Source organism: Amblyomma maculatum, chromosome 1, assembly GCF_055883805.1.
Source record: "Amblyomma maculatum isolate TAMU_Amacu chromosome 1, ASM5588380v1, whole genome shotgun sequence".
NCBI classification, from domain to species: Eukaryota; Metazoa; Arthropoda; class Arachnida; order Ixodida; family Ixodidae; genus Amblyomma; species Amblyomma maculatum.
In genome coordinates this window covers 58,821,149-58,848,687 of record NC_139344.1, presented here as the reverse complement: position 1 = coordinate 58,848,687, position 27,539 = coordinate 58,821,149, and the positions used below count along the sequence as shown (strand labels likewise).

At 47.8% G+C, this 27,539-nt stretch overlaps 1 protein-coding gene, 7 non-coding genes and 1 pseudogene across 8 annotated transcripts; all 9 read right to left on the bottom strand.

Moving 5' to 3' along the window:
• Positions 1-2,139: 2,139 nt before the first annotated feature.
• Positions 2,140-2,211, bottom strand: TRNAH-GUG (transfer RNA histidin (anticodon GUG)). The gene has a single exon. It is a non-coding gene; the product is annotated as a tRNA-His (tRNA).
• Positions 2,212-2,362: 151 nt separating this feature from the next.
• Positions 2,363-2,434, bottom strand: TRNAH-GUG (transfer RNA histidin (anticodon GUG)). Its single transcript has one exon. It is a non-coding gene; the product is annotated as a tRNA-His (tRNA).
• Positions 2,435-7,599: 5,165 nt separating this feature from the next.
• On the bottom strand, positions 7,600-8,917 carry LOC146202476 (uncharacterized; annotated as a pseudogene).
• Positions 8,918-9,473: 556 nt separating this feature from the next.
• On the bottom strand, positions 9,474-12,321 carry LOC146202475 (uncharacterized). The gene has a single exon (XM_084588199.1). It carries the CDS (start codon positions 12,304-12,306, stop codon positions 11,056-11,058), a length of 1,251 nt encoding a protein of 416 aa, XP_084444325.1. The 5' UTR covers positions 12,307-12,321; the 3' UTR covers positions 9,474-11,055.
• Positions 12,322-17,875: 5,554 nt separating this feature from the next.
• On the bottom strand, positions 17,876-17,947 carry TRNAH-GUG (transfer RNA histidin (anticodon GUG)). The gene has a single exon. It is a non-coding gene; the product is annotated as a tRNA-His (tRNA).
• Positions 17,948-18,099: 152 nt separating this feature from the next.
• TRNAH-GUG (transfer RNA histidin (anticodon GUG)) lies at positions 18,100-18,171 on the bottom strand. The gene has a single exon. It is a non-coding gene; the product is annotated as a tRNA-His (tRNA).
• A 152-nt stretch (positions 18,172-18,323) lies between these two features.
• Positions 18,324-18,395, bottom strand: TRNAH-GUG (transfer RNA histidin (anticodon GUG)). Its single transcript has one exon. It is a non-coding gene; the product is annotated as a tRNA-His (tRNA).
• A 152-nt stretch (positions 18,396-18,547) lies between these two features.
• Positions 18,548-18,619, bottom strand: TRNAH-GUG (transfer RNA histidin (anticodon GUG)). Its single transcript has one exon. It is a non-coding gene; the product is annotated as a tRNA-His (tRNA).
• A 5,312-nt stretch (positions 18,620-23,931) lies between these two features.
• TRNAH-GUG (transfer RNA histidin (anticodon GUG)) lies at positions 23,932-24,003 on the bottom strand. The gene has a single exon. It is a non-coding gene; the product is annotated as a tRNA-His (tRNA).
• Positions 24,004-27,539: the final 3,536 nt, after the last annotated feature.

Below are 27,539 nucleotides of genomic sequence, written 5' to 3'. Positions count from 1 at the left end.
ATAAACACAGAACACTCTCTAGTCCAATCCAGAAAAACTGAAATCACATATCAAAAGCCGACCACTCTCACACGAGAACACAGACTGAACGCACTCTATGCAATTTTGAATGAAAATGACACATCCCCCCGATCTTCCAACCGCATGACAAACGCAAACACTATATCTAGAACGATATATTTCAGCCATTTTATCTGTTTGTTGTTCGCTTTCCATTTTGCTCTCTTGAACTGCTAGCACATCAATTTCATTTTCCAGCAGAAGGCGGTTCAGCTGCTGTTGTCTCCGACGCGTTGACAGCCCTCTCACATTTAGCGTGGCTACGCGCAAGCTAGTGGATAAATAGGTCGCCATCTCAAGAAATTATAAATCGCGAAACATTTCACTCACATCTCTTCTGCAGATAGACAGCATTGCGGTTTAACTGTTGCATGAGATGACCATTCTTCCTTTTTGGCGAGTCTGTCCGTCGTTCCAAGCGCTGCTCCCGATCATGGACCGGGCTTGCGACGTCTCGACCGAAAAGGGTACCCCCGCTATGGCGGGGGCACAGGTGACACAGTTCTCCGGCCTGGAGGCACGTTTGGCCTTGGCTTGAAGGACGACCGGCGAAGGGGGGCCGCCTTCAGTGGAGGCTGTCCGTTTTCCGCTCCTCCTTGGGTTGATCCCTCGTTGACACTGTCTTCGTGCACACGCTTCACAGGCAAGGTAGAAGCAGCTGGCATCTCAGCTTCAGTGTCTCCCTGTTCTTCATTGTGTTGCGTAGCCGAAGCTGGGCTTGCAGCACTGGTATTGCCGTTTTCGTTCGAGGGTGTCTCTGTCCCAGCAACATTCGACAACGGAGCTATCAAATCTGACTCACAGTGTTCTTTGAAGTCAGGGGTCTTCTCAGAGGATTGCTCCTTCTGTTCTGCCTCCTCAGTGATTCCACTGCTCGCCTCCTCGGCGTCCACTGCGTCCATAAAGTGCTCGCCTGCCACTTCACTCGGCACGGGGCCTGCAATGTTGGCATACGTGCGCACACACTGTGACTCGTCATGGCCGAAGCGACGACACAGCCCGCAGCGCGGCACACGACAATCACGCCGTATATGACCTTTCCCGCGGCACCGGAGGCAAAGCGGGGCTCTGCCTTGGACGTGGACGAGTGCGACGTCCTCGGCGACCCGAAGCCGATGCGGCAGGTCCTCAATGGTCGCGCCCACTTTTAGCTTCAGCGTGACCGTTCGTGTCGTTGAAGCCTTGTCGACACACCCTTGCACTTTCCACTTGTCTCTTGAAATTTCAGTCACTTTTCCAAAAGCCGCCAACGCCGCTCGCACATCATCGTCTTGCACGCCGTGAAGCAGCCAGGAAAGCTTCAACCTGATGCCTCGGTTACAGGGGTCAATGACCACGCAGCGGTGTTCCTTCACTTCAATAGCTTGGGCTTGCAAAATCTTCGCTTTCGCCTCTTCACCTTTAAACGTTACCGCCCACACGTGATTCATTTGATATGCCCCGAGGGCAACCACTTCCGGCAAAAGTGAAAGACGAGCGAGGGAGTCTCGAAAGTGCTCCACCCGGTACGGCCTGGCTTTTATGTCGCCATGCAAAAAACAGTGTGCAAAACACTCGAACCTGTAGGCAGATGCGGTAGAACCAGTTCATAACCCTTGGTAGGCATTTCCGTGCTCCTGATACCACGGCCCAGCTGGACCGGTGAATCCGCTCCTTGGGAGCCCATGATAATCACGTCCGTCACACTCGGTGGCCGGAAGACTGCTTTCCGTGAGGGACGGTGCGCAAATGGAAAGCGCCATTGACAAGGCAATCTAGTTCTAAATAACCTTGGACAAGGAACACGAAACCACAGAGGAAGGACAAAGAGAGCTAAGAGAAGGGTTGTAAAAATCGGAAAATGAAGTAAAATAAAATGCCGTGACCAGGATTCGAACATGGGTTATTGCGGCCACAACGCAAGGTGCTAACTACTATACGATCACGGCTGTCCGAGAGGGACGGTGTGCAAATGGAAAGCGCCGTTGACAAGGATATCTAGTTCTAAAGAACCTTGGACAAGTAGCACAAAACCACAGAGGAGGGAAAATGAGAGCGAGGAGAAGGGTTGTAAAAATCGGAAAATGAAGTACAATAAAATGCCGTGACCAGGATTCGAACCTGGGTTATTGCGGCCACAACGCAAGGTACTAACCACTATACGATCACGGCTTTCCGAGAGGGACGGTGTGCAAATGCAAAGCGCCGTTGACAAGGATATCTAGTTCTAAAGAACCGTGGACAAGTAGCACGAAACCACAGAGGAGGGACAAAAAGAGCGAAGAGAATGGTTGTAAAAATCGGGAAATGAAGTAAAATAAAATGCCGTGACCAGGATTCGAACCTGGGTTATTGCGGCCACAACGCAAGGTACTAACCACTATACGATCACGGCTGTCCGAGAGGGACGGTGCGCAAATGGAAAGCGCCATTTACAAGGCAATCTAGTTCTGAAGAACCTTGGACAAGGAACCCGAAACCACAGAGGAAGGACAAAGAGAGCTAAGAGAAGGGTTGTAAAAATCGGAAAATGAAGTAAAATAAATTGCCGTGACCAGGATTCGAACCTGGGTTATTGCGGCCACAACGCAAGGTACTAACCTTTTTTTTTTTCTTTATTGTCTGGCTTTGACACAAATACACCGCACTGGAACTCAAAACAACAGGAAAAAAGGAATAATATATGTACACAAAGGTAGCTAGCGTTGCCTAACACCCACTGAGGGGCAGGCATTGTCATGTCAAAATTCCTTGAGCACCGTCAAAGGTTCCAGCTTTGACAGCCACTCAGGAGCACATGGTTGCAATTTAAGCACGTCGAGCTATCGCTGCACACTTTCACGGAAATACATGCGGGCTGGCCGTGCATCTGTATCGCAGTGATAACCAGCCATTCGTGCGCGCCATATACTGTGGAGGCACATGAACATAACCTGGTCTAACGGCATATCATCGTGGTTATCCAATGGCAAATACCTAATGCCATGGGAATCAACTGGAAACTGTTTTTTTTATTGTCCTTTGCAGAACATCCCACAAATATACCCCCTCCCAGCAATGCAAAAACACGTGATCTATTGTCTCTGGCTGTTTGCAGATGAGACATTGGGCACCCCACGGTAGGAACATACCCTTCTCCTCCATATATGATTTTACACTCAAAGTACCGGTATGTAGCATAAAGAAAAACGTTTTAGCTCCCGGAGCAACTTGCATTTTCTTTACTCGTTTTCTGTGCCTCCAGAGTATTAAGCTCGGTACAAGGGCACCGGGAACACCACTTCACAAACATCCTTGTATAATGTTCTCCTGTTAACATTACTTAAATACTCTTTCGAAAAACGTGCGCTTAAGAATTTCACGCTCAAAACAATTTTCCTAAAGAATCCAAACAGAGAACCAGGCATACATTGAGTATAAACTACGAATTCAGGCAACGCTCGACCAAGTCTTTGTTGACACACTGTGCGCAGGAATGGATCGCAGGCATCCCTAAAAAACAAACCGGTTGACAATCTGTCGCACAAACAAATGAACCAGACCAAGCCCCCCATGCTTCACCTGCCGGAACAAATTTGTCCGACTGCACCTCTCCCAACTCGAGGCCCAAACAAACACCTCAAAAACTCGATGCAATTTTTGCACATTTACACGGGAGCAATGCAACTCTTGCATAACATACCATAACTTACTAATTAAAAACAGGTTGCAAACTGCGGCTCTTGCAAATATTGATAATTGAGCGCTTTTCCATTTCTCCGCTTTTTCACTGGTTTCTTTTACTTGCTCTAGCCAATATGGCTCGCTTTCCTTGTAAAATTTCAAGGGCACACCCAAGTACTTTGCAGGCGTTGCAACCCACGACACATTAGCGAAAGTGTCGGGGGTCAGCTGCCATCCTCCGTGCCAAAATCCCAGGCACTTACCCCAGTTAACTTTACTCCCTGTGACTTTGCTAAAATGTTTTACCACATCCACTGTCCTCTTTATACTCTCCTTATTTACACAAAAAACCGCAACGTCGTCTGCGTAAGCCAGCAATTTGACTTCTGACTCCTGCAGTCGAAAACCATCAATGTCATTGTTTTGTAGGATGCTTAAACACAATGTTTCAATATAAATGCCGAACAAAAGAGGGCTGAGGGGGCAACCTTGGCGCACCGAACGTCGTACGTTGATGGGGGCCCCCAGTGACTTATTGACAATTATACTCGTAGTGCAGTTACGGTACGCCAAAGCCACTCCCTCTCGAATAACAGAGCCGACATTAACATAGTCTAATATACTGAACAGAATAGTATGTGCCACACAATCAAAAGCTTTCTCCAAGTCCAACTGCAGTAACGCAACACACGCACGAGTTGCATCGCAGCAATAAGGCACACAACAAAGGAAATAGCTGTTCCTTGAACACTTTATAAAAAGCCGCACTCAGGCCATCAGGCCCGGGTGATTTCCCTGGGTTTAAATTTTCTATTGCCTGCTGCACTTCTTTTTCGCTTATTGGCCGCTCCAGTCTTTCTTTTTGTTCCTCGTCAATTTTTGGCATCACGTCAAGAAAGGATTCTTTAAAACGGTCCAAATAAACCTCTCGGGACGAAAATAGATCTCCATAATACTCCCGGAAAGCTTTCGCGATTCCTTTGTTATCGGTTTCTGTGCGTCCTGCCCAATCTACCTCTGCCACGTGATTTCGCCTTGCATTTGCTTTTCCTATTCCCAACGATCTTTTTGTCGGCGTCTCATCCATGGCCAATTTTTCCGCTCTTGCACGCACTAACGCTCCTTGGTATCTGTCTTCTTCTATCAAGTTAATCTGTTCTTTTATTTTTCGAATATCCTCTATCCATCTGCCGGGTGCCTTACATTCCTGTTCGTGTAGTTTTGCAAGCAAAGCCTTAAGCTGGGTTTCTGTAATTTTCTTCTCGTACAGCAGGGAACTGGATCTGTCAATGGCTTTAATTTTAATCTGTTCCTTGCACAACTCCCACTGTTTCCAGATTTCGAGCAAAGTCCCTGGCCTCACTTTAATCAATTCATTCAATACCACGCGTCTAAAGGCATCATCCTTAAGCAATTTATTGTTGAATTTCCATAACTCCCAGCTAAATGCATTGCTTCGTTTTTTGGTGCCGAATAAGCACTGCACCAAACAGTGATCCGTGAATGTCATAGGCACAACTCGGTATTCATTGCATGAAGGTATCAAATCCAGCGACGCGTAAATTCTGTCCAGACGCGCGTGGCTAGAACCTGTGAAGTGTGTGTACTGAACGGCACGCGGCCCTTCCAAGCAATCAGCCACATCCTCCATATTCCATTCGCTTATTAACTGGCATAACACTTCAGTGCTCTTGTCTCTGAATCCGCGTGTGCTGGTTTTGTCTCGAGCATTCAGTACACAGTAAAAATCGCCCAGCAATACTACCTGCCTTTCCGTACTTAACTGCTGCATAACATTCTCGAAAAACACTGTTCTTTCCTCCAAACAGTTAGGAGCGTACACACAAATAATGCGCCACTCAACACCGCTGTATACACAATCAGCCACTACACACCGTCCAGAAGAGCATGAGGAGTAGCCCTTTACAACCAGACCAGGCAGCTTTTTGACGAACAATACACACCCGGCCGATGTCCCAACTGCGTGGCTAACAATGGCGTAAAATCTAGCCGTGAAACGTCGCAACATGCTCCCGGTCTCTTCCTCCCCATCAACCTTAGTTTCTTGCACGGCAAGCGCGTCAATATCGTGGTCAGTTAAGAGCCGGTGCACCTGGCTCTGCTTCTTTTTGCCTGCCAATCCCCTGACATTTAACGTGGCTACTCTTAAGGTGGTTTCGGGCGCCATTTTCATCAAGGGTGAAGAGACCGAAAGCATGGTGCTTACCTTTCCCGTCTAGCGCGTTGCTAGACGCCGTCGTTGGATCCATCTCCGTCCGGTGCGAGCGGCTGACCCGGCAGCGGGGGCACTTTATCCGCTGCCCGTCTCTCTGATTAAATGTTTGGCCGCGGACGTAGCGTGGACCGCCGGGATTGCCCCGTTTTTGCTGGTGGCTCGTCGACGCTGGGGGCTGACGCCTGGTTACCTTCGGGTTCGGACTGTGTGTGGGATCGCTTGGCTGGGGTTGGGACGCCTGGCTTACGAACACCGCTGGTGTCCGAGTGCTCCTCCCCATTATCCTGTTCCATACCGTTTGCCGGCTCAATTGACGTGCCTTCCTCATTGCTAGGGAGCTCAGGTGCAGAGTCCGCTCTCCCCACATCCCTCACAGCATTGCCGCTTTCTGCCGAGTCCACCGACGAATCAGTCTCCCGTGTCTGCGTTCGCACCTCTCCGGCACCCTTCGCCGCCTCCTCCGCCTAAACCACGTCCATGGTGAGCTCCACCGACCGTTCCGCAGTTCCATGTCCCGCGGCCGAAGCGTACGAAAGCACACAGGCAGCCTCGTCATGACCGTGGCGTCTACACTTTGGACAACGCGGCACCTTACATTCTCGTCGAACGTGACCGGTACCGCGGCAGCGCAGGCACTGCATCGCTCGTCCAGGCACCACGACAAGGGCCAGCTCTCCGGCCACTCGCAGCTGGTGAGGTAAGTCATCGACCTTAATGCCGGGTTTCAATTTCAGGAGCACAGTTCTCGTGGTGGACCCCTTCTCCCTGACGCCTTGAACTCTCCACCTCTCCCGGGTCACCTCGGTCACCTTCCCAAAAGCCGCAAAAGCCGTCCGGATGTCGTCGTCTGCCACACCGTACAACATCCAGTGAAGTCGCAGCTTCACCTGTTGGTCCTCGGGATCGATAATAAGGCAACGGCGTCCCTTAACTTCGAGCTCCTTGAAAGCCGCCAATTTCTTCGTTGCTTCTGTGCTGCTTAACGTGACCGCCCAAACATGGTTGATCTGATACGCCCCCAACGCCACAACGTCGGGGAGCGCACCAGCGTTGGCAAGGGCGTCGCGGAAATCCTCGACCCTGTATGGCCTGACTAGCACATCGCCGCGCAAAAAAAGCGTGTTAAAAACAACGCGTCCGGTGGGCAAAGTTGGCAGAATAATCTGATATTCGCTATCATCCATGTCCTCAAGCCTGTTTCCGCGGCTGGAAAGGGCCGCTATCGTCGCTCCGCTGGAGCACATGATTCTGCGACCGTTCACTACGGTGGCCGGAAGTAGAATGCAAGGTACTAACCACTATACGATCACGGCTGTCCGGGAGGGACGGTGCGCAAATGGAAAGCGCCGTTGAGAAGGCAATCTAGTTCTGAAGAACCTTGGAAAAGGAACACGAAACCACAGAGGAAGGACAAAGAGAGCTAAGAGAAGGGTTGTAAAAATCGGAAAATGAAGTAAAATAAATTGCCGTGACAAGGATTCGAACCTGGGTTATTGCGGCCACAACGCAAGACACTAACCACTATACGATCACGGCTGTCCGAGCTTTTTTTTTCTTTTTTGCCGGTCCTCGGCTTTCACAAAACAAAGACACAAATACAATAATATGTACACAGTTATACAAGAAGCGAAATCCCCAGGAGAGGACCAGGCTTTGTCACATTAAAATTCTTTGAGTGTTGTCAAAGGCTCTAGCCTTGAGAGCCACTCAGGAACAGGATTCCGTACCTTCTGCATTTCTACAAACTTGCAGATGCTCTCTCGAAAATATATACGCGCTGGACGCGCTTCGGGGTCACAGTAGTACCCGGCCATACGAGAGCGCCATATACTGTGGAGGCCCACCAGCATGACTAAATCGAACGGGATCCCACCCTCATTTCTTGTTGGCAAGTACCTAATTCCGTGTGAATGCAACGGGAGCTGTTTCTTCATGGTCCTCTGTAGCACGTCCCAAAAATAAACCCCTTCCAAACAGTGCAAAAAAACATGGTCTATGGTCTCTGGTTACTTGCAGATTAAGCAGTTTGGTCCCCATGGTAGAAACATCTCTTTTTCCTCCACAAAAGATTTGACGGGTAGAGTTCCAGTGTGCACTTTAAAGAAAAAACTCTTGACTTCCGGCGATACATTCATTTTTTTAACCCTTTGCAACACATTACCGCCGGGGCCTCCAGAGTACAAGGCCCTGTACAACGGCACCGGAAAGATATCATCGCACACATCTCTGTACAACGTTTTCCTTGTTACGCTGCTCAAATATTCCTTTGAAAACCGAGTAGTTAAGAATCTGACGCTGGTTACTATCTCTCGGAAATAACCAAAAATGCCTCCTGTCATGCATTTTGTTGCAACTACATACTCTGGCAAGGCTCGCCCTAGCCTTACTTGGCACACTGTGCGCAGGAAAGGATCTTCAACATCACGGAAAAACAAAAATCTGTTTACCAGTTGCCTCACAAATAAGTGTCCCAGCCCTGGGCCTCCGTCTTTGACCCGTCTGAACAAGTTTGTCCGCATGCACCTTTCCCAGCTAGAGGCCCATACAAAAACCGCAAAAATTCGATGTACCTTTTGTATGTTAATTCGCGAGCAGTGGAGCACTTGCATCACATACCACAGTTTACTAATAAAAAACAGGTTACACACAGTGGCTCTTGCAAACACGGATAAATGAGTACCTTTCCACTTTTCTGCTTTTTCTTGTGTCTCTTGTGCCTGCACCTTCCAATACTGTTCAGTATCTCTGTAAAATTCCAACGGGACTCCAAGGTACTTTACAGGGGTCGTACACCAGGTCACATTAGCGAAAGTGTGAGGAGTATCCGGCCATTCTCCGTGCCAGAACCCCACGCACTTTCCCCAGTTCACCTTGCTTCCCGTGACCAAACTAAATCTTTTGACACCTTCTACCGCACTGCTAATGCTATCCTTTGAGACACAGAAAATTGCTACATCATCTGCATATGCTAGAACTTTCACTTCCGCTTCATGCAGCCGAAAACCATGAACAGCATTATTCTGTATTATGTGCAAGCACAAAGTTTCAACATGCATACAAAAAAAGAGTGGACTGAGGGGGCAACCCTGACGCACCGAACGTTCCACGTTAATGGGGGCCCCCAACGATTTATTAACAATTAACTTTGTAGTGCCGTGTCGGTACGCCATGGCCACACCCTCAGTAATAATAGAACCTACATTGATATGATCTAAGATAGAAAACAAAATCTCATGAGCAACACAGTCAAACGCTTTTTCAAGATCTAGCTGGAGAATTGCCACAGGTACCCCAGTGACGTCGCTACACTCCAGCACACACCTTGCCTTATGAATATTGTAAGCAATAGACCTGTTCTTTATGCCACATGTTTGATGAGGGCCAACAATTTCTTTAATAACGCTCTGAAGCCTCGCCGCCAACACTTTCATGAATATTTTATAATCGACGTTCGTTAGTGAAATCGGCCTATATGCAGTAACCTGTCTGAGTTTTATAGGATCATCTGTTTTAGAAATGAGGACGGTATGGGCCGCACCGTGAGACGGGGGCAACTCCTTACGATCATAGGCATCATTAAACAGCAAAGTCAAAAGTGGGGTTAATTCCGTTTTAAAAGCTTTGTAAAAAGCTGCACTTAACCCATCTGGGCCAGGAGACTTCCCCGGGTTCAAGTTCTCTATTGCTCGTTCAACTTCTTTTTCACTAATTCGCCTATCCAAGTTTTCCTTTCGGGATTCATCGAGTCTAGGCATAGCGCCGAGAAACTCGCCTTTAAATCTGTGCACGTCAACTTCATGTTGTGCGAACAACGCCTGATAGTAATCAAAGAAAACATGATGGATGCGATCGCTATCGGTCACTACCCCACCCGCTCCTTCGATCTCCTGAATTTCGTTGCGTCGAGCGTGCGCTTTTTCCATTCCTAAAGCCCGCTTAGTGGGCGTCTCCCCTGCAACCAATTCTTCCGCTCTCGCCCTCACTATCGCCCCTCGATATCGGTCTTCCTCGATAAGTTCAATCTTTTGCTTTGTTTTCTTAATATCTTCCTTACCTATGCCGGGCGTTTTACATTCCTGCGCCAACAATTTTTCAAGTATATCTCTCAGCTGTTTTTCCTGTAATCTTTCCTGGTCCTTTAGCAAAGTAGACCGCTCAATGGCCGTCATCTTAAATTCTTCTTTGGCTAGTACCCACTGGAGCCCGATTTCATTTTGACACTCATTTACTATTTTGGTAATTTTTTCCGTCACATACTCAGTGAAAATTTGGTCTTTTAGCAGTTTACAATTTAATTTCCACAGCTCCCATGAAAATCCACTGGCTCTCTTCCTTTTGCCTAGAGTGCATATCACTGCACAGTGATCTGAAAAGGCCACTGGTAAAACTCGGTATTTTTGACGCTTTTGTATTAGGTCCAGTGACATGTAAATCCTGTCGAGACGAGCATGACTAATACCTTGAAAGTGGGTGTATTGCACACTACGTTCACCATCTAAGCACTCCGCCACATCATCTAATGCATATTCATCTATCAGTCGTGACAATAAGTCTGTACTTCTGTCCCTGAAGGCTCGGGTGCTGCTTTTATCGCGAGCCGCCAGAACACAATTGAAATCGCCCATGAGCACTATCTGTTTCTCACAAGTGCAGTAATATTTCAGGCTCTCAAAAAAGGAACACCTATCCTCCAATTCATAAGGTGCATAAACACAGATAACCTGCCATTCTATATTCTCAAAACCGAAATCACAAATCACGTATCGCCCTGTCTCTCCGGAAGCATAAGTCTGCACGTTAAGTCCAGGCAACTTTTTTACAAGAAGGACGCACCCGGCAGAAGTTCCGACTGCATGGCTCACCACAGCATAATACTTCGACGTGAAGCGCTGCACCATGCTCCCGGTCTCTTCCTCTCCATCGACTTTCGTCTCTTGAACGGCTAGCACATCGATGTCTCTGTCCGTTATAAGGCGCAACACCTGGCTCTGCTTTTTCTTCGTTGCTAACCCTCTAACATTAAGCGACCCGAATGTCAGAGCAGGGGTTGGATCCATTTTAAAATAGAGTGAAGAGACCGAGAGCATTTGCGCTCACCTTTCGCGTCTAGCACCCGGCTAGACGCCTTTGTTTCCGCCGCAGCCCTCCGGTGCGGCTGCATGGTCTTGCAGCGGCGGTGGCTTATCGCTGGCCCGCTTATCCCCCAGAAAGTTCGGCTTCGGTCTGAGAGAGGACCGCCGGGACTGGACCGTTTTCGTAGGCGGCTCCTCAACGCTTGACGCTGTTGTTTTGTCCACTCCATCACCAGTCTGGGCGTGAGGCCGTTTGGCCGAGACATTGCCCGCATGAACATTGCACTGTTGCTGTTGCTCCTCGCTGCTCGTCGAGGCCATCATCACGGGTTCCGTAGCTGCCAAAAAGCTATCTTCCTTCTTCTCAGTATCAGCCCAGTCCGCTGCCGAGTCTTTTTCTTCAGGTTGCCTCTCTGCCTCACTTGACACGTTTGTGTTTCTGCTAGAAGTCCCAGAAGAGACAGTCGCCGCTTCCGGCTTGCCTACTTCCTCGACTCCTTTCGCAGCTTCCTCCGCCTCTGATACGTCCATCTGGTGTTCAGCTATCTCCTCCCTCGATGCGAGCCCCGTGGCCACCGCATAAGTACGGACACACTCACTGTCGACGTGGCCGTAACGCCTGCATTTCGAACACCGGGGCACCTTGCATTCACGTCTAACGTGACCGCTACCACGGCAGCGCAGGCACTGCATAGGCCGCCCAGGCACCACAACGAGGGCCAACTCACCGGCGACTCGCAGCTGGTGAGGTAGGTCGTCAGTCTTAATACCGGGTTTCAGTTTCAGGAGAACTGTTCTCGTTGTTGACCCCTTCTCTTTGACGCCTTGGACGCGCCACCGCTCCCGGGTCACCTCGGTTACGTTACCGAAAGCAGCCAAGGCCGTCCGGAAGTCGTCGTCGGTCACACCGTGCAACATCCAGTGCAGCCGCAGCTTCACCTGTTGATCCTCTGGGTCGATGATGATGCAGCGACGTCCCTTTACTTCTACTTGTTTCAACGCAGCCAGCTTCTTCGTTGCTTCAGCGCTGCTGAGCGTGACAGCCCAAACGTGGTTAATCTGGTACGCCCACAACGCCACAACATCGGGGAGCGCACCAACGTTGGCGAGGGCATCGCGAAAATCTTCCACTTTGTACGGCCTATTGCGCACGTCGCCGTGCAAAAACACGGTGTTTAAAACAACACGTCCTGTAGGCAGCGTCGGCAAAATCAATTCATAGTCCTTATCACCCGTATCGAGATTCCTGTTTCCGCGGCCGGCAAGGGCCGCTGTCGCCGCTCCGCTGGAGCTCATGATTCTGCGACCGTCCCGCTCGGTGCCCGGAAGTAGAATGATCACGGCTGTCGAGAGGGACGGTGTGCAAATGGAAACCGCCGTCGACAAGGCAATCTAGTTCTAAAGAACCTTGGACATGTAGCACGAAACGACAGAGGAGGGACAAAGAGAGCTGAAAGAAAAGAGTTGTAAAAATCAGAAAATGAAGTAAAAAAATGCCGCGACCAGGATTCGAACCTGGGTTATTGCGGTCACAACGCGAGGTACTAACCACTATACGATCACGCCTGTCGATTTTTTTTTCTTTATTGCCTGATCTGCGGCCAATACAATACATGTTTACATATACACACAATCGTAGTTAAAAGCGCTTGCCAACCTTTGGCTAGCACATGTGTTTAAAAACGCTTCAAGTTAACAAGGTCATCTAACACCGGCAACCATTCTGGTGGGTCTGTTCTCGATTTACATACTTCACGAATGTACAGTACACTTTCCATAAAGTACTCTCTGGCGGGCCTGGGGTTTAGATCTGCATGATGTACCGCCATCCGAGTGCGCCATATGCCGTGCATGCATAGTAACATTATCATATCATGCGGCACTCCTCCATCGTTTGATGTAGGGAGAAAGCGGATGCCATATGGTGTTAGCGGTAAGTCCTTTTTTAAAGTGCGTTGTAGTATGTCCCACAGAAAAACAGCATCAGAACACTCAAGAAAAATATGATCAATTGTCTCTGGTCTTCTACAATGGAAACAGTTTACTGTCCACGGAACAAAAATACCTATCTGTTCGAGCCATGGTTTCACTGGTAGAGTTGCAGTGTGTACTTGAAAAAAGAAGCTTTTTACCGAAGGTCGAACTGGCATCCGCTTTACTCTCTTCAATACATCTTCACCTTTACCTTTTGGATACATCAAGCGATACATTGGCTGTGGCATGCATACATCAACATCCTTGTACAATTGCCTTCGGGTTACGTCACCCAGGTATTTTACTGAAAAGCGTGCTTGGAGAAATTGAAAGGACCCAATAACCTCTCGAAGAAATCCGCGCACACTTGATCCCTTAACACGAGTTGAAGACACAACAAAAGATGGCACATGATCACACAGTCGGGTTTGAATCACAGTCCTTAAAAAGGCATCCCCTTGGTCTCGCTCGAACAAAAACCTCGAAACCACTTGTTTCAAGAACAAGTGAGCAAAACCCAGTCCGCCCCATTTTACTGTACGAAAAAGGTTCCTGCGGCTTGTGCGCTCCCATGTCGACCTCCATATAAATACTGCGAACACCCTATGTAGCTTTTGTATGCTCCCTCTCGATGCACACATGACTTGCAGAACATACCAAATTCTCGCTACGAGGAACAGGTTACAAACAGTTGACCTCGCGAAGATGGATAGGTCCCGCCCACCAAACTTCGCGGTTTTTTCTTTGAGCTGCTCTGCTTCCAGTTTCCAATATTCCGACGTGTCTTTATAGTGTTGTAGGGGTACACCGAGATACTTCGTTGGCGAGCGTGACCATTTCATGTTTTCAAAACGTACTCGCGTGGGACCCCATTCCCCATGCCAGATTCCTATAGATTTTTCCCAGTTAATGCTGCTTCCCGTCATCCTGCAGAACTTTGTTGCTGCGCTTACCGCGTTAGTGATACTGGTCTCATCAGTGCAGAATACAGCTATGTCGTCCGCGTATGCTAAAAGCTTAACTTCACTTGAGGAAAATCGATGACCGGTGATAGCATTGTTGGTTATAATGCTTAAACAAAAGGGCTCCAAAAACAAGGCAAATAGTAAAGGCGACAAGGGACACCCTTGCTTAACAGATGATTTTACTTGAAATGGAGTGGTTAATGCCTTATTGACTACAATCCTGGTGAACATGTTAGTATAGCATAACTTAATTCCTTCTATTAGTACCTTCCCGACGTTCACATGTTGCAAGATACTGAACAGGATTTTGTGAGCGACTTTATCGAACGCTTTCTCTAAGTCTAACTGTATCATTGCTACCCTCTCACAGTACGCTTCACAACACTCTAGGATAGTTCTAGTCACGTGGATGTTTGTTTGAATTGAACGCCCCCTGATACCACACGTTTGGTGTGTCCCTACCAACCTCTGTATTGCGCGTTGGAGTCTTTTGCCTACTATTTTCGCAAAGATCTTATAGTCTGTATTTGCAAGCGTTATCGGTCGGTATGCTCGTACTGACAACAGCGTAGTAGGATCGTCCGATTTGGGAAACAGCACCATATGACTGTGCCTAAAAGACGGAGGCAATTGCCTTATGCTGTATGCTTCTATTACGTGGTGTAGGACTATAGCGAACTCGTCTTTAAACGCTTTATAAAACTCGGCGCCGAACCCGTCAGGTCCCGGCGCTTTGCCTGAGTTTAATTCGTCTATTGCACACACTACTTCTGTAACGGTAATTGGCGCTTCTAAACTTGCTTTCATCTCATCATCTATTTGCGGCATGAGCCTTAAGAAATGCGTTTCAAACCCTTCTTCCATTTGTTGCTCCCGACCAAGTAATTCACAGTAATAATCCACAAAAGCGCGTTGTATCGCCTGGTTATCTCGCACAACCTTGTCCCCGAACGTTATCGCTCTTATTTCGTCCGATAAGGACCGTTTTGTTGGAGCTTCACCCATGTACAGAGTTTCTGCGCGCGCACGGATTACCGCTCCCCTGTATCTGTCTACGTCGATTATTTCTAATTCGCTCTTTACTTCCTTGATTTCCTTACTGAATCGGCCTGGCGACGATGCTGCGACGCTTAAATAAAAATTCAACTTAGTTCGCAGTTCATTTTCTTTCTTCCTTTTGTTTTTACTCATTACACCGGCACTTTCGATCGCAATCATTTTCGCCTCTTGTTTAAACATTTCCCATGCCTCACTGTAGCTTTCCTGCCTACGAACAAGCAAGTCGTCAATTTTTCTTTGAATTCTTTTAACAAATGATTCATCATCCAGAATCTGTACGCTGAATTTCCACAGATCCCAGTTGAATTTCGGCGGTTTTCTCGGACCCAGCATCACCATGACCAAACTGTGGTCACTGAAAGAAACGTTTTTAACACCATACTCGGTGCACACAGGTACTACTTCTGCAGATACATAAATTCGATCCAGTCTGGCGAGGCTGCCTCGCTGGTGATGGGTAAACCACTGTGATGTTGAATTCGACATAAATAACCCTACATCTTCTAGTCCGCGGTCGTCAACCAGCTCGTTCAAAAACAACGAACTCGCATCTCGAACAGGCGCCTGCCTAGTTCGGTCTTCGGATCGGCACACACAATTAAAATCACCCATCATTACGATGATCATTTCATCTGTGTTTAGGTGGCGCTCAACTGACTCGAAAAACATTTTGCGTTCACCCTCCTTATTTGGAGCGTATAAACAAATGACTAAACTTGTTTCCTTGCAGTATAAAGTCACACACTATTAGACGGCCACTGCCACAAGTATAAACACTTTCAATGGTTGCTTCCAAGGACTTCTTAACAAAAAGGCCACAGCCACCCGCTGTGCCAGTAGCGTGCGAAACGCACACATTATAATGTGCTCTGAAAGGTTCCACCATGCGGTTTGTTGCTTCCTCACTTTCAACTTTTGTCTCTTGAATAGCAATGACGTCGAGGTTGTTTTCCATGAAAAGCCGACTTAGTTGATATTGTCTTCTCCGAGTGGACAAGCCACGCACATTCAGCGTGGCCACATGCAAACTTGTTTCTATGCTCACTGCCATTTTTTTCTCAAGGAGCTCCCGAACCGCATGGTGCTACCTTCGACTTTGGATACCCGGATCGAAATCTCATTTTCTCCCCCTTGCACAGTCTTTTGCAGCCTACAGTTCACAGACACGGCGTTTTTTAAATCGCCGCGAGAAGCTCTCCCTGCCTTAGCCATCGCTCGTTGGCTGCTCCGACACTCACTTGGCTGGGGATCACGTCGGTGGCATCACCGACGGTTTTCGCTCGGGTCTCGGCTCGGGCGGAATTTTGGGTGCCACTCTCAAAGACGGCCTTTGGTTGGGCAGAGCTTTCACTGGTGGCTCCTCGTTGGGTTCGTGTCCTTTGCCGTGTGAATCGTTGCTGCTGTCGGCGTGAAGTCGTTTCGTTGCTGTAGCATGGTTGACATCACGGCGTCTTCTCTTTCCTGAGTTTTCCCAGGCGATGCACAAGGAGCTTCGCTCCTATTTCCACCATTCTCGTCCGCAGCGTTTTCCGCCGCAGGAGAAGCTTCCGATATACTCTTTGTTTGCACATTAACTGGTCCCACTGTTTCAGAAGCAAGTGCGGCATCCTTGTCTGCAGTAGGTGGCACGCCCCCTCCACCAGCTGCTTCCTCTGCGTCCACTTGGTCCATGAGATGTTCTTCCTGGACTTCGTTGCCCGCTCTGATACCTGCTACATTGGCATACGACCTAGAGCACATAGCTTCTTCATGGCCGTATCGCTTGCACATGGCACAGCGAGGCACTTTACACTCCCTCCTGATGTGCCCTCGGCTATTGCATCTCAGACATAACGGCGGGCGCCCCGGTGCGACTAGTAGTGCCGTACTTCCAGAAATGCGTATTTGGTGAGGCAAGTCCTCCAGTGTCACACCGGGCTTTATCTTGAGGCCTACAGTGCGGGTAGAGGAACCTTTGTCTGCCATACCCTGAACGCGCCAGCACTCCCGAGACAGGTCAGTTACTTTGCCGTATGGGGCTAGTGCCACACGAATATCTTCGTCAGGGACGTTATGAAGCACCCAGTAGAGCTTCAGCCGCACGTCCTGGTTAGCCGGGTCGATGAGAAGGCACCGTTTTCCTTTCACTTGAACCTCGCTAGCTTCCAAAATTTTCCTTGTCGCTTCTGGGCTGTTAAAGGTGACCGCCCACACATGGTTCATCTGGAACGCCCCCAAAGCTAGCACCTCAGGGAGCATTCCGAGACGGACCAGCGTGTCGCGAAAATCTTCCACACGAAAAGGCCTGGCTTTCAAATCGCCGTGAAGAAAGACGGTATTCAAAACGCACGCACCTGTTGGCAATTGCGGCAGCACAACTTGATAATCCTGGGCATCACCAGCAAAAAACCTGTTTCCACGGCCCTCTCGGGCCGCTGACACCGCTCCACCGGAGCTCATGATAACACGTCCGTCACACTCGGTGGCCGGAAGTGGAATCCTATACGATCACGGCTGTCCGAGAGGGACGTTGTGCAAATGGAAAGCGCCGTTGACAAGGCAATCTAGTTCTAAAGAACCTTGGACAAGTAGCACGAAACCACAGAGGAGGGACAAAGAGAGCTCGAAGAGAAGGGTTAAAAATCGGAAAATGAAGTAAATAAATGCCGTGACCAGGACTCAAACCTGGGTTATTGCGGCCACAACGCAAGGTACTAACCACTATACGATCACGGCTGTCCGAGAGGGACGGTGCGCAAATAGAAAGCGCCGTTGACAAGGCAATCTAGTTCTAAAGAACCTTGGACAAGGAAAAACGAAACCACAGAGGAAGGACAAAGAGAGCTAAGAGAAGGGTTGTAAAAATCGGAAAATGAAGTAAAATAAATTGCCGTGACCAGGATTCGAACCTGGGTTATTGCGGCCACAACGCAAGGTACTAACCACTATACGATCACGGCTGTCCGAGAGGGACGGTGCGCAAATGGAAAGCGCCGTTGACAAGGCAATCTAGTTCTAAAGAACCTTGGTCAAGGAAAAACGAAACCACAGAGGAAGGACAAAGAGAGCTAAGAGAAGGGTTGTAAAAATCGGAAAATGAAGTAAAATAAATTGCCGTGACCAGGATTCGAACCTGGGTTATTGCGGCCACAACGCAAGGTACTAACCACTATACGATCACGGCTGTCCGAGAGGGACGGTGCGCAAATGGAAAGCGCCGTTGACAAGGCAATCTAGTTCTAAAGAACCTTGGACAAGGAAAAACGAAACCACAGAGGAAGGACAAAGAGAGCTAAGAGAAGGGTTGTAAAAATCGGAAAATGAAGTAAAATAAATTGCCGTGACCAGGATTCGAACCTGGGTTATTGCGGCCACAACGCAAGGTACTAACCACTATACGATCACGGCTGTCCGAGAGGGACGGTGCGCAAATGGAAAGCGCAGTTGACAAGGCAATCTAGTTCTAAAGAACCTTGGACAAGGAAAAACGAAACCACAGAGGAAGGACAAAGAGAGCTAAGAGAAGGGTTTTAAAAATCGGAAAATGAAGTAAAATAAATTGCCGTGACCAGGATTCGAACCTGGGTTATTGCGGCCACAACGCAAGGTACTAACCACTATACGATCACGGCTGTCCGAGACTTTTTTTTTTTTTTCTTTATTACCGACTTGGCAACTACAAAGAACGATGAAAAGTCGCATGGAATTAAAAACACAAGTCACTTTCTTACAGGTTTCTTGTGGTAGAATGGATTAGGTGACATGAGCTTGTCCAAGACTGGCAGCCAATCTGGGGGTTCAGATTGCCCTCCGAAAACATCACGCGTGTACATTACACTTTCAACAAAGTATTGATGGGCTGGGTGTACGACAACATGCTCATGGCGAACATCCATGCGCGTTCTCCATATGCTGTGCATACACAAGACCATTAATAAATCCCTGGGCACTTCTGCTGGCTGGGCGCATGGAAGGTAGCGTATGCCAAACGGCGTTATTGGTAAGTCCTTTTTAATAGTACGCTGTAGCACGTCCCACAAAAAAACCGCATCGTGACAATCAAAGAAAATATGCTCTATGGTTTCCAGCTTTTTGCAAATTAAACAGTCAGCAGACCAAGGCACGAAAAGGCCTTTGCTTTCCAGCCATGGCTTCACCGGAAGAGTGCCGGTATGCAATTGAAAAAAGAAAGATTTAGCGGACGATCTGATGGGTATTCTTTTCACTCTCTTCAACACGTCCCGCTCCGGACCCAAAGCATATACAGCGCGATAAAGAGGCACAGGTAAAAAGGTTTCCAATAAATCTTTGTAAAGCCGTTTTCGCGTAACAGTACACATATACTCATTCGAAAATCTCGCCTTCACTATTTGGAAGGACGCGACAACTTCGCGAAGAAAAGGACTTGGAGCCATTGTCCCTGTAGACATAGTCGAAACTACATATTCCGGCAGTGAATCCCGCAATCGCACTTGGATTACCGTTCTAAGAAAAACATCGCTTTGTTCGCGCAAAAAAAAGAACCTTGTTAAATCTGCTTTAAGTATAAATGCGACAAGCCCAGTCCACCGTTATGCACCGTATGAAAAAGATTGCATCGACTGGTACGCTCCCATGTTGAAGCCCACACAAACGTGGCAAATACCCTATGCAGTTTTTGAACAGAGATTCTTGACATAGATAACACTTGCAGCATGTAAAAAATTTTTGCAACTAGGAACATATTGCAAACGGTAGCTCTTGCGAACATAGAAAAGTTATGTCCTCCCCATTTGTTTGTTTGGGTTTTCACTTGCTCAACTTCACCGGCGCAACATTCCTTGCTTTCACGGTAATGCTTTAGTGGCACACCAAGGTAATTGCCTGGCGTTGTTGTCCATTGCATACTGGAGAATAATGCAGGCGCGTATTGCCAGTTTCCGTGCCAAAATCCTAAACACTTTGCCCAACTAATTTCACTTCCACTTGCAGTGCAAAAAGCAGTGGCTTCTTTTACAACTTCTTGCACGCTCTCATGGTCAGTACAAAAAACCGCAATATCGTACGCGTATGCCAAAACCCGAACTTCACTTTGAAAAAATTTATAACCGCGTATGTTTGGCCTTGTAAGCAATCTCAGACAGAAAGGCTCCAGATAAAGCGCAAACAAAAGGGGAGACAGAGGACAGCCCTGCCTTACTGACGACTGAACAGGTATACGATCAGTTAACTGCTTGTTCACGACCAGTCTCGCTGAACAGCACTCGTAAACCATTTTCACGCCCTTTGTAATCACGGAACCAGCATTGACATACTCTAAAACAGAGAACAAAATTTCATGTACCACTTTATCAAATGCTTTGTGGAGGTCTAATTGCATCATGGCTACGTGGTCATGCATCGCGTCACAACATGCGAGTACACTGCTTGCTGCGTGTATGTTAGTAAAAATGGTCCTTCCTTTTATACCGCATGTCTGATGTGGGCCTACAAGAGAAGTAATTACACGTTGGAGTCGTCGCCCTAATACTTTCATGTAAATTTTATAGTCAACATTCGTTAGACTTATAGGACGGTAAGACGCTACAGTCTGAAGCTTAACATGGTCATCTGTTTTCGGGGTTAGTACAATGTGTGACATTCGAAAAGACGGAGGAGGTACGTTCTTTTCGTAGCATTCACTAATAACTCTTTCCAGTAAAACAGCCATTTCAGTTGGAAAGGCCTTGTATATGGCAGCACCAAGACCATCTGGTCCAGGTGACTTATTGGAATTTAATTCCCCGATAGCGGCCTCAATTTCCTCGCAAGTAATACTTGCTTCAAGTGTCTGCGCCACTTCGTCTTCTACTCTTGGCATCAGCGACAGAAAGTCTTTTCTGAAGCGTTCAATGTCCGTTGTTTTCAGGCTAAACAAATCGCTGTAAAATTCTACAAACGCCCGTTCAATCGTTTTTTTTTTTTCCGAGGTAACTACGTTCTGATAGCAGATTTCTTTTATCTCTTTTGACACTGCGTACCTTTTTTCGTCACTAAGTGCCCTTTTCGTGGGCGTCTCTCCGAGCCACAATTTTTCGCTGCGTGCCCTTATCACCGCACCGCGATACTTCTCTTCGTCCATCACCTCAAGTTTGGTTTTTATCTTTTTAATATCTTGGGCGAACAAGCCAGGCGTAACGGTCTCCATGCTAAGCATGTATTCAAGTGTGCTACGAAGTTCTTTTTCTTGTTCTCTTTCTTTACGTCAGAGAGTGCATGCTCGGTCAATAGCAGCTATCTTTATCTCACACTTAAACTGCTCCAATGCTTGTATAAAATTAGAGTCATTTTGTAACATATGCTTAATATATAATCTTTAACTTTAGTGGTAAAATCCTCATCCAGCAGCAGTTTTTCATTAAATTTCCATAGCTCCCAATTGAACGTTGTTGCCTTACTTTTCATGCCTAGAGTAATCATTACGAGGGAGTGGTCACTAAAGCTCATGGGAAGTGTTTGATATTCCGAGCACAAGGGCACACAATCAATGGGAACATATATTCGGTCCAACCTTGCATGACAGCTACCTTGAAAGTGCGTGAACTTTGCTTGGCCTTCATGCGTCATTATACAGCCAGCATCTTCAAGCTCTGCCTCAATAACAATGTCAATAAGTAACTCTGCGCTCTTGTCACGAAGGACACGGTCTGTTGTTCTATCTTCCGGTCTACAGACACAGTTGAAGTCTCCAAGCAGGAGAACACGCCTCTCATGTATTAGGAAGTATTTCATATAGTGAAAGAACTCTTCGCTCTCAAACGTTCTAGTCGGGGCATAAACGCAGATAACTCTCCAGTTCAATCCAGAAAAACTGAAATCACATATCAAAAGCCGACCACTCTCACACGAGAACACAGACTGCACACACTCTATGCAATTTCGAATGAAAATGACACATCCCCCCGATCTTCCAACCGCATGACAAACACAAACACTATATCTAGAGCGATATATTTCAGCCATTTTCTCTGTTTGTTGTTCGCTTTCCATTTTGCTCTCTTGAACTGCTAGCACATCAATTTCATTTTCCAGCAGAATGCGGTTCAGCTGCAGTTGTCTCCGACGCGTTGACAGCCCTCTCACATATAGCGTGGCTACGCTCAAGCTAGTGGATAAATTGGTCGCCATCTCAAGAAATTATAAATCGCGAAACATATATCACTCACATCGCTTTTGCAGAAAGACAGCATTGCGGTTGATCTGTTGCACGGGATGACCATTCTTCCTTTTTGGCGAGTCCGTCCGTCGTTCCAAGCGCTGCTCCCGATCACGGACCGGGCTTGTAACGTCTCGACCGGAAAGGGCACCCCCGCTATGGCGGAGGCACAGGTGACACAGTTCTCCGGTCTGGGGGCACGTTTGGCCTTGGCTTGAAGGACGCCCGGCGAAGGGGGGCCGCCTTCAGTGGAGGCTGTTCGTTTTCCGCTCCTCCTTGGGTTGATCCCTCGTTGACACTGTCTTCGTGCACACGCTTCACAGGCAAGGTAGAAGCAGCTGGCATCTCAGCTTCAGTGTCCCCCTGTTCCTCACTGTGTTGCGTAGCCGAAGCTGGGCGTGCAGCACTGGCTTTGCCGTCTTCTTTCGAGGGTGTCTCGGTCCCAGCGACATTCGACAACGGAACTATCAACTCTGATTCACAGTGTTCTTTAGGGGCAGGGGTCTTCTCAGAGGACTGTTCGTTCTGTTCTGCCTCCTCAGCGATTCCACTGCTCGCTTCCTCGGCGTCCACTGCGTCCATCAAGTGCTCGCCTGCCACTTCACTCGGCACGGGGCCTGCAACGTTGGCATACGTGCGCATACACTGGGACTCGTCATGGCCGTAGCGACGACACAGCCCGCAGCGCGGCACACGACACTCACGCCGCAAATGACCTTTCCCGCGGCACCGGAGGCAAAGCGGGGCTCTGCCTGGGACGTGGACGAGTGCGACGTCCTCGGCGACCCGAAGCTGATGCGGCAGGTCCTCAATGGTAACGCCCACTTTTAGCTTCAGCGTGACCGTTCGTGTCGTTGAAGCCTTGTCGACACACCCTTGTACTTTCCTCTTGTCTCTTGAAATTTCAGTCACTTTTCCAAAAGCTGCCAACGCCGCTCGCACATCATCGTCTTGCACGCCGTGAAGCAGCCAGAAAAGCTTCAGCCTGATGCCTTGGTTACAGGGGTCAATGACTACGCAGCGGTGTTCCTTCACTTCAATAGCTTGGGCTTCCAAAATCTTCGCTTTCGCCTCTTCACCTTTAAACGTTACCGCCCCCACGTGATTCATTTGGTATGCCCCGAGGGCAACCACTTCCGGCAGCAGTGAAAGACGAGCGAGGGAGTCTCGAAAGTGCTCCACCCGGTACGGCCTGGCTTTTATGTCGCCATGCAAAAAAACAGTATGTAAAACACTCGAACCTGTAGGCAGATGCGGTAGAACCAGTTCATAATCCTTGGTAGGGCTTTCCGTGCTCCTGATACCACGGCCCAGCTGGGCCGCTAAATCCGCTCCTTGGGAGCCCATGATAATCACGTCCGTCACGCTCGGTGGCCGGAAGTGGAATCCCCGGCTGTCCGAGAGGGACGGTGCGCAAATGGAAAGCGCCGTTGACAAGGCAATCTAGATCTAAAGAACCTTGGACAATGAAAAACGAAACCACAGAGGAAGGACAAAGAGAGCTAAGAGAAGGGTTTTAAAAATCGGAAAATGAAGTAAAATAAATTGCCGTCACCAGGATTCGAACCTGGGTTATTGCGGCCACAACGCAAGGTACTAACCACTATACGATCACGGCTGTCCGAGAGGGACGGTGCGCAAATGGCAAGCGCCGTTGACAAGGCAATCTAGATCTAAAGAACCTTGGACAAGGAAAAACGAAACCACAGAGGAAGGACAAAGAGAGCTAAGAGAAGGGTTGTAAAAATCGGAAAATGAAGTAAAATAAATTGCCGTGACCAGGATTCGAACCTGGGTTATTGCGGCCACAACGCAAGGTACTAACCACTATACGATCACGGCTGTCCGAGAGGGACGGTGCGCAAATGGAAACCGCCGTTGACAAGGCAAACTAGTTCTAAAGAACCTTGGACAAGGAACACGAAACCACAGAGGAAGGACAAAGAGAGCTAAAAGAAGGGTTGTAAAAATCGGAAAATGAAGTAAAACAAAATGCAGTGACCAGGATTCGAACCTGGGTTACTGCGGCCACAGAGCAAGGTACTAACCACTATACGATCACTGCTGTCCGAGATTTTTTTTTTCTTTATTGCCGTGAAACACAAAACAAAAATACACATGATAAAACACGTCAACTACACTTGAGCTAACGCGTACGCGGCTAAAATCTTTTCAGGTTCACCAACTTATCAAAAAGACATTGCCATTGTGGTGGATTCTGCTGCATCCTGAAAGTTTCGCGTATATACACCGCACTTTCAATGAAGTTTTCACGCGAAGATCGTGTATTTATATCTGCGTGACGCACCTGCATTCGTGTTTTCCACAAACTATGGAGGCCAAGAAGCATGATTAAATCATAAGGTGCATCATCGTTCTGCACTGGTAGGAATCTGATACCGTACGGAGTTAGGGGAAGTTCCTTTTTAATTGTCCTTTGGAGGACGTCCCATAGAAAGACAGCATCCCAACACTGTAAGAAGACGTGTTCAATTATCTCCGGTTTTTTGCACAGCAGGCAATTTGTTGTCCATGGGTCGAAGATACCTTTTTCATTCAGCCAGGTTTTAACAGGGAGCGTATTGGAGTGAAGTTTAAAAAGGAACGTTTTAGCAGATGGCCTCACGGGCATCTTCTTGACTCTTTTCAAAACGTCCTGCCCTGGGCCTCCACAGTGTAATGCCCGGTAAAAAGGCACCGGCAGCATCACGTCAATGAGATCTTTATACAGTTTTTTTCTGGGAACATTCAAAAGGTAATCAAAAGAAAACCGCACTTCCAGGAACTTGCACGAAAAAACAACCTCGCGCAGGTAGCCAGTCACAGTACCAGGCATGCTTTCACATGACACAATCCATTCAGGGAGCAGCCTCTGCAATCGCACTTGCATCACAGTTCTTAGAAAGGTATCTTTTTGATCACGGAGGAATATAAATCGCGAGACCACCTGACGCAAGAACAGATGTGCAAGGCCAAGCCCGCCCCTTTTAACAGAAATAAACAAATTCGTCCGGGCGGTTTTTTCCCATGTGGATGCCCAAATAAAAACAGCAAAAACGCAGTGCATTTTCTGAATTGAGGTTCGTGAGATACACAACACATTTATGACGTACCACAGCCTCGAAATAAGAAAAACATTGCAAATAGAAGCGCGCGAAAACATTGACAGTTGCCTTCCTTGCCACGCATCCGCTTTTTTTTTCGCTCTGGATGTTTCTTCCATCCAGTGCACGTTGGGATCTCGATAACAATCTAAAGGCACGCCTAGATATCGCGTTGGGAGAGCAGACCATCGCAGCTTACAGAAGAAATCAGGTGTCACGTCCCAATCATCGTGCCAAAACCCAGAGCTTTTCGCCCAATTGATCTTACATCCGGTTTGATCACAAAATGTTTGGACGACACCCGTAACTTCACAGATGCTCTTTCTAGTTGCACAAAACACTGCTATGTCATCAGCATATGCTAGCATTTTCACGTGTGCTGATTGCAGCTTGAACCCTAAAATGCGATCGCTATCAATGATAGCCAAGCAAAGTGGCTCTAAATACAGTGCAAAAAGCAGGGGTGAGAGCGGGCAGCCCTGCCTTACCGATGAACGTACTGCGATGCTGTCAGTTAGTTCACCATTCACTATAATACGGGTCGTGCAGTCCGTGTAAGCCATTTTAACAACCTCCACTATGACTTTTCCAAGGTTAGAATGCTCCAAAATGGAAAAAAGAATTTCGTGAGAAACACGGTCAAAGGCTTTCGCCAAATCTAACTGCATCATGGCTATCTGGCCACCGAGTGAATCAACACATTCTAGTACGGTTCTTGCGACATGTATATTCGTGGCAATGGATCGACCCTTGATGCCGCACGTTTGATGAGACCCAACCAGTTTTTTTATTACGCTTTGCAGTCTTTTTGCTAAAACATTCATATTCACCTTGTAGTCAACATTGGTGAGGCTAATCGGTCGATATGACCCCACCAACAGTCGTTTCTCCGGATCATCTGTCTTGGGTATTAGCACAATGTGCGATGTAGCGAAAGACAATGGAACAGTATTACGTTCATAAGCTTCAGTGATTACATCGAGCATAAACTGAGCCGCATACTGGTGAAAAGTTTTAAAGAAGGCAGCGCTTAGACCATCCGGCCCAGGTGCTTTCCCAGGTGTCAGGTCATCTATTGCAGATTCTATCTCCTGCAACGTTATCGCTGTTTCTAGGCGCGCTTTACTTTCGTCATCCAGTGCAGGCATCCGTCTTAGAAAATCTGTTTGAAAGCCACCTACAGTCTCAAGCTTAGCGCTAAGCAGTTCTTCGAAGTGCTCTGCTACCGCACGCTGAATATCTTTAGCATATTCAGTGATATGGCCGGCATACCTTATACTCCTTATTTCTTTCTGGCAGGCGTATCTTTTTTCGTCTGCTAGGGCTCGTTTTGACGGCACTTCTCCAGCCCAAAGATTTTCCATCCTTGCACGTATGACAGCCGCTGTGTATTCTTCAGTGTCGATTGTTTCCCGCTCCCTTTTAATCTCTCGTATTTTACTGGCGAAATGCCCTGGCACAGTACTTTCCATGCTAAAAAAAAAACTGAAGTTGTTCATTCAGTTCTTTTTTTTTTCTCTTTATGCCGCACCTTACTGCTCTTTTCTATGGATTTCAATTTGACCCACTCTTTGAAGCTGTCCCATTCCGCTGCAAAACTTACTGGTCGCATAGTCAGACGACTTTCAAACTCGGTCTTAACTTCCGTAAGGAACTCTTCATCGGCGAGAAGTTTGGCATTCAGTTTCCATAGGTTGCAGTTAAAGCGCGATTTTGTTCCTGCCCTACCGAACACTGCACTCACGAGACAATGATCGCTGAAAGACACAGGTTTGACCTCATATGCAGTACATAGAGAAACAAGATCAACCGAGGCATACACCCTGTCCAATCGAGCATAGCTATCTCGCTGAAAGTGCGCGAACTCTGGTTGGTTTCCAGCGGAGAACACACTACCAACATCCTCAAGGCCGTATTCATGCACAAGTGCATTCAACTGCTCGGAGCTTCTGTCTCTTCGAGGTTTACACTTCGCCGCTCGGTCCACAGCTGAGCACGCACAGTTGTAGTCACCAAGTACAAGCAAGATTTTGTCGACCTTCAACCACGATTCAATAGACTCAAAAAACACTTCACGTTCGCGTTCTGAATTGGGAGCATACAAACACAACACACGCCAGCATAAATTACAGTAGGTATGATCAGTAACCAAAAGCCGACCAGTTGGACAGGCAAAAACGGACTCTACGCTTACTCCCAGCGTGTTACGTATAAATAAAAGGCATCCACCCGATACACCAACAGAATGGCATACACACACATAAAAGTTTGTTT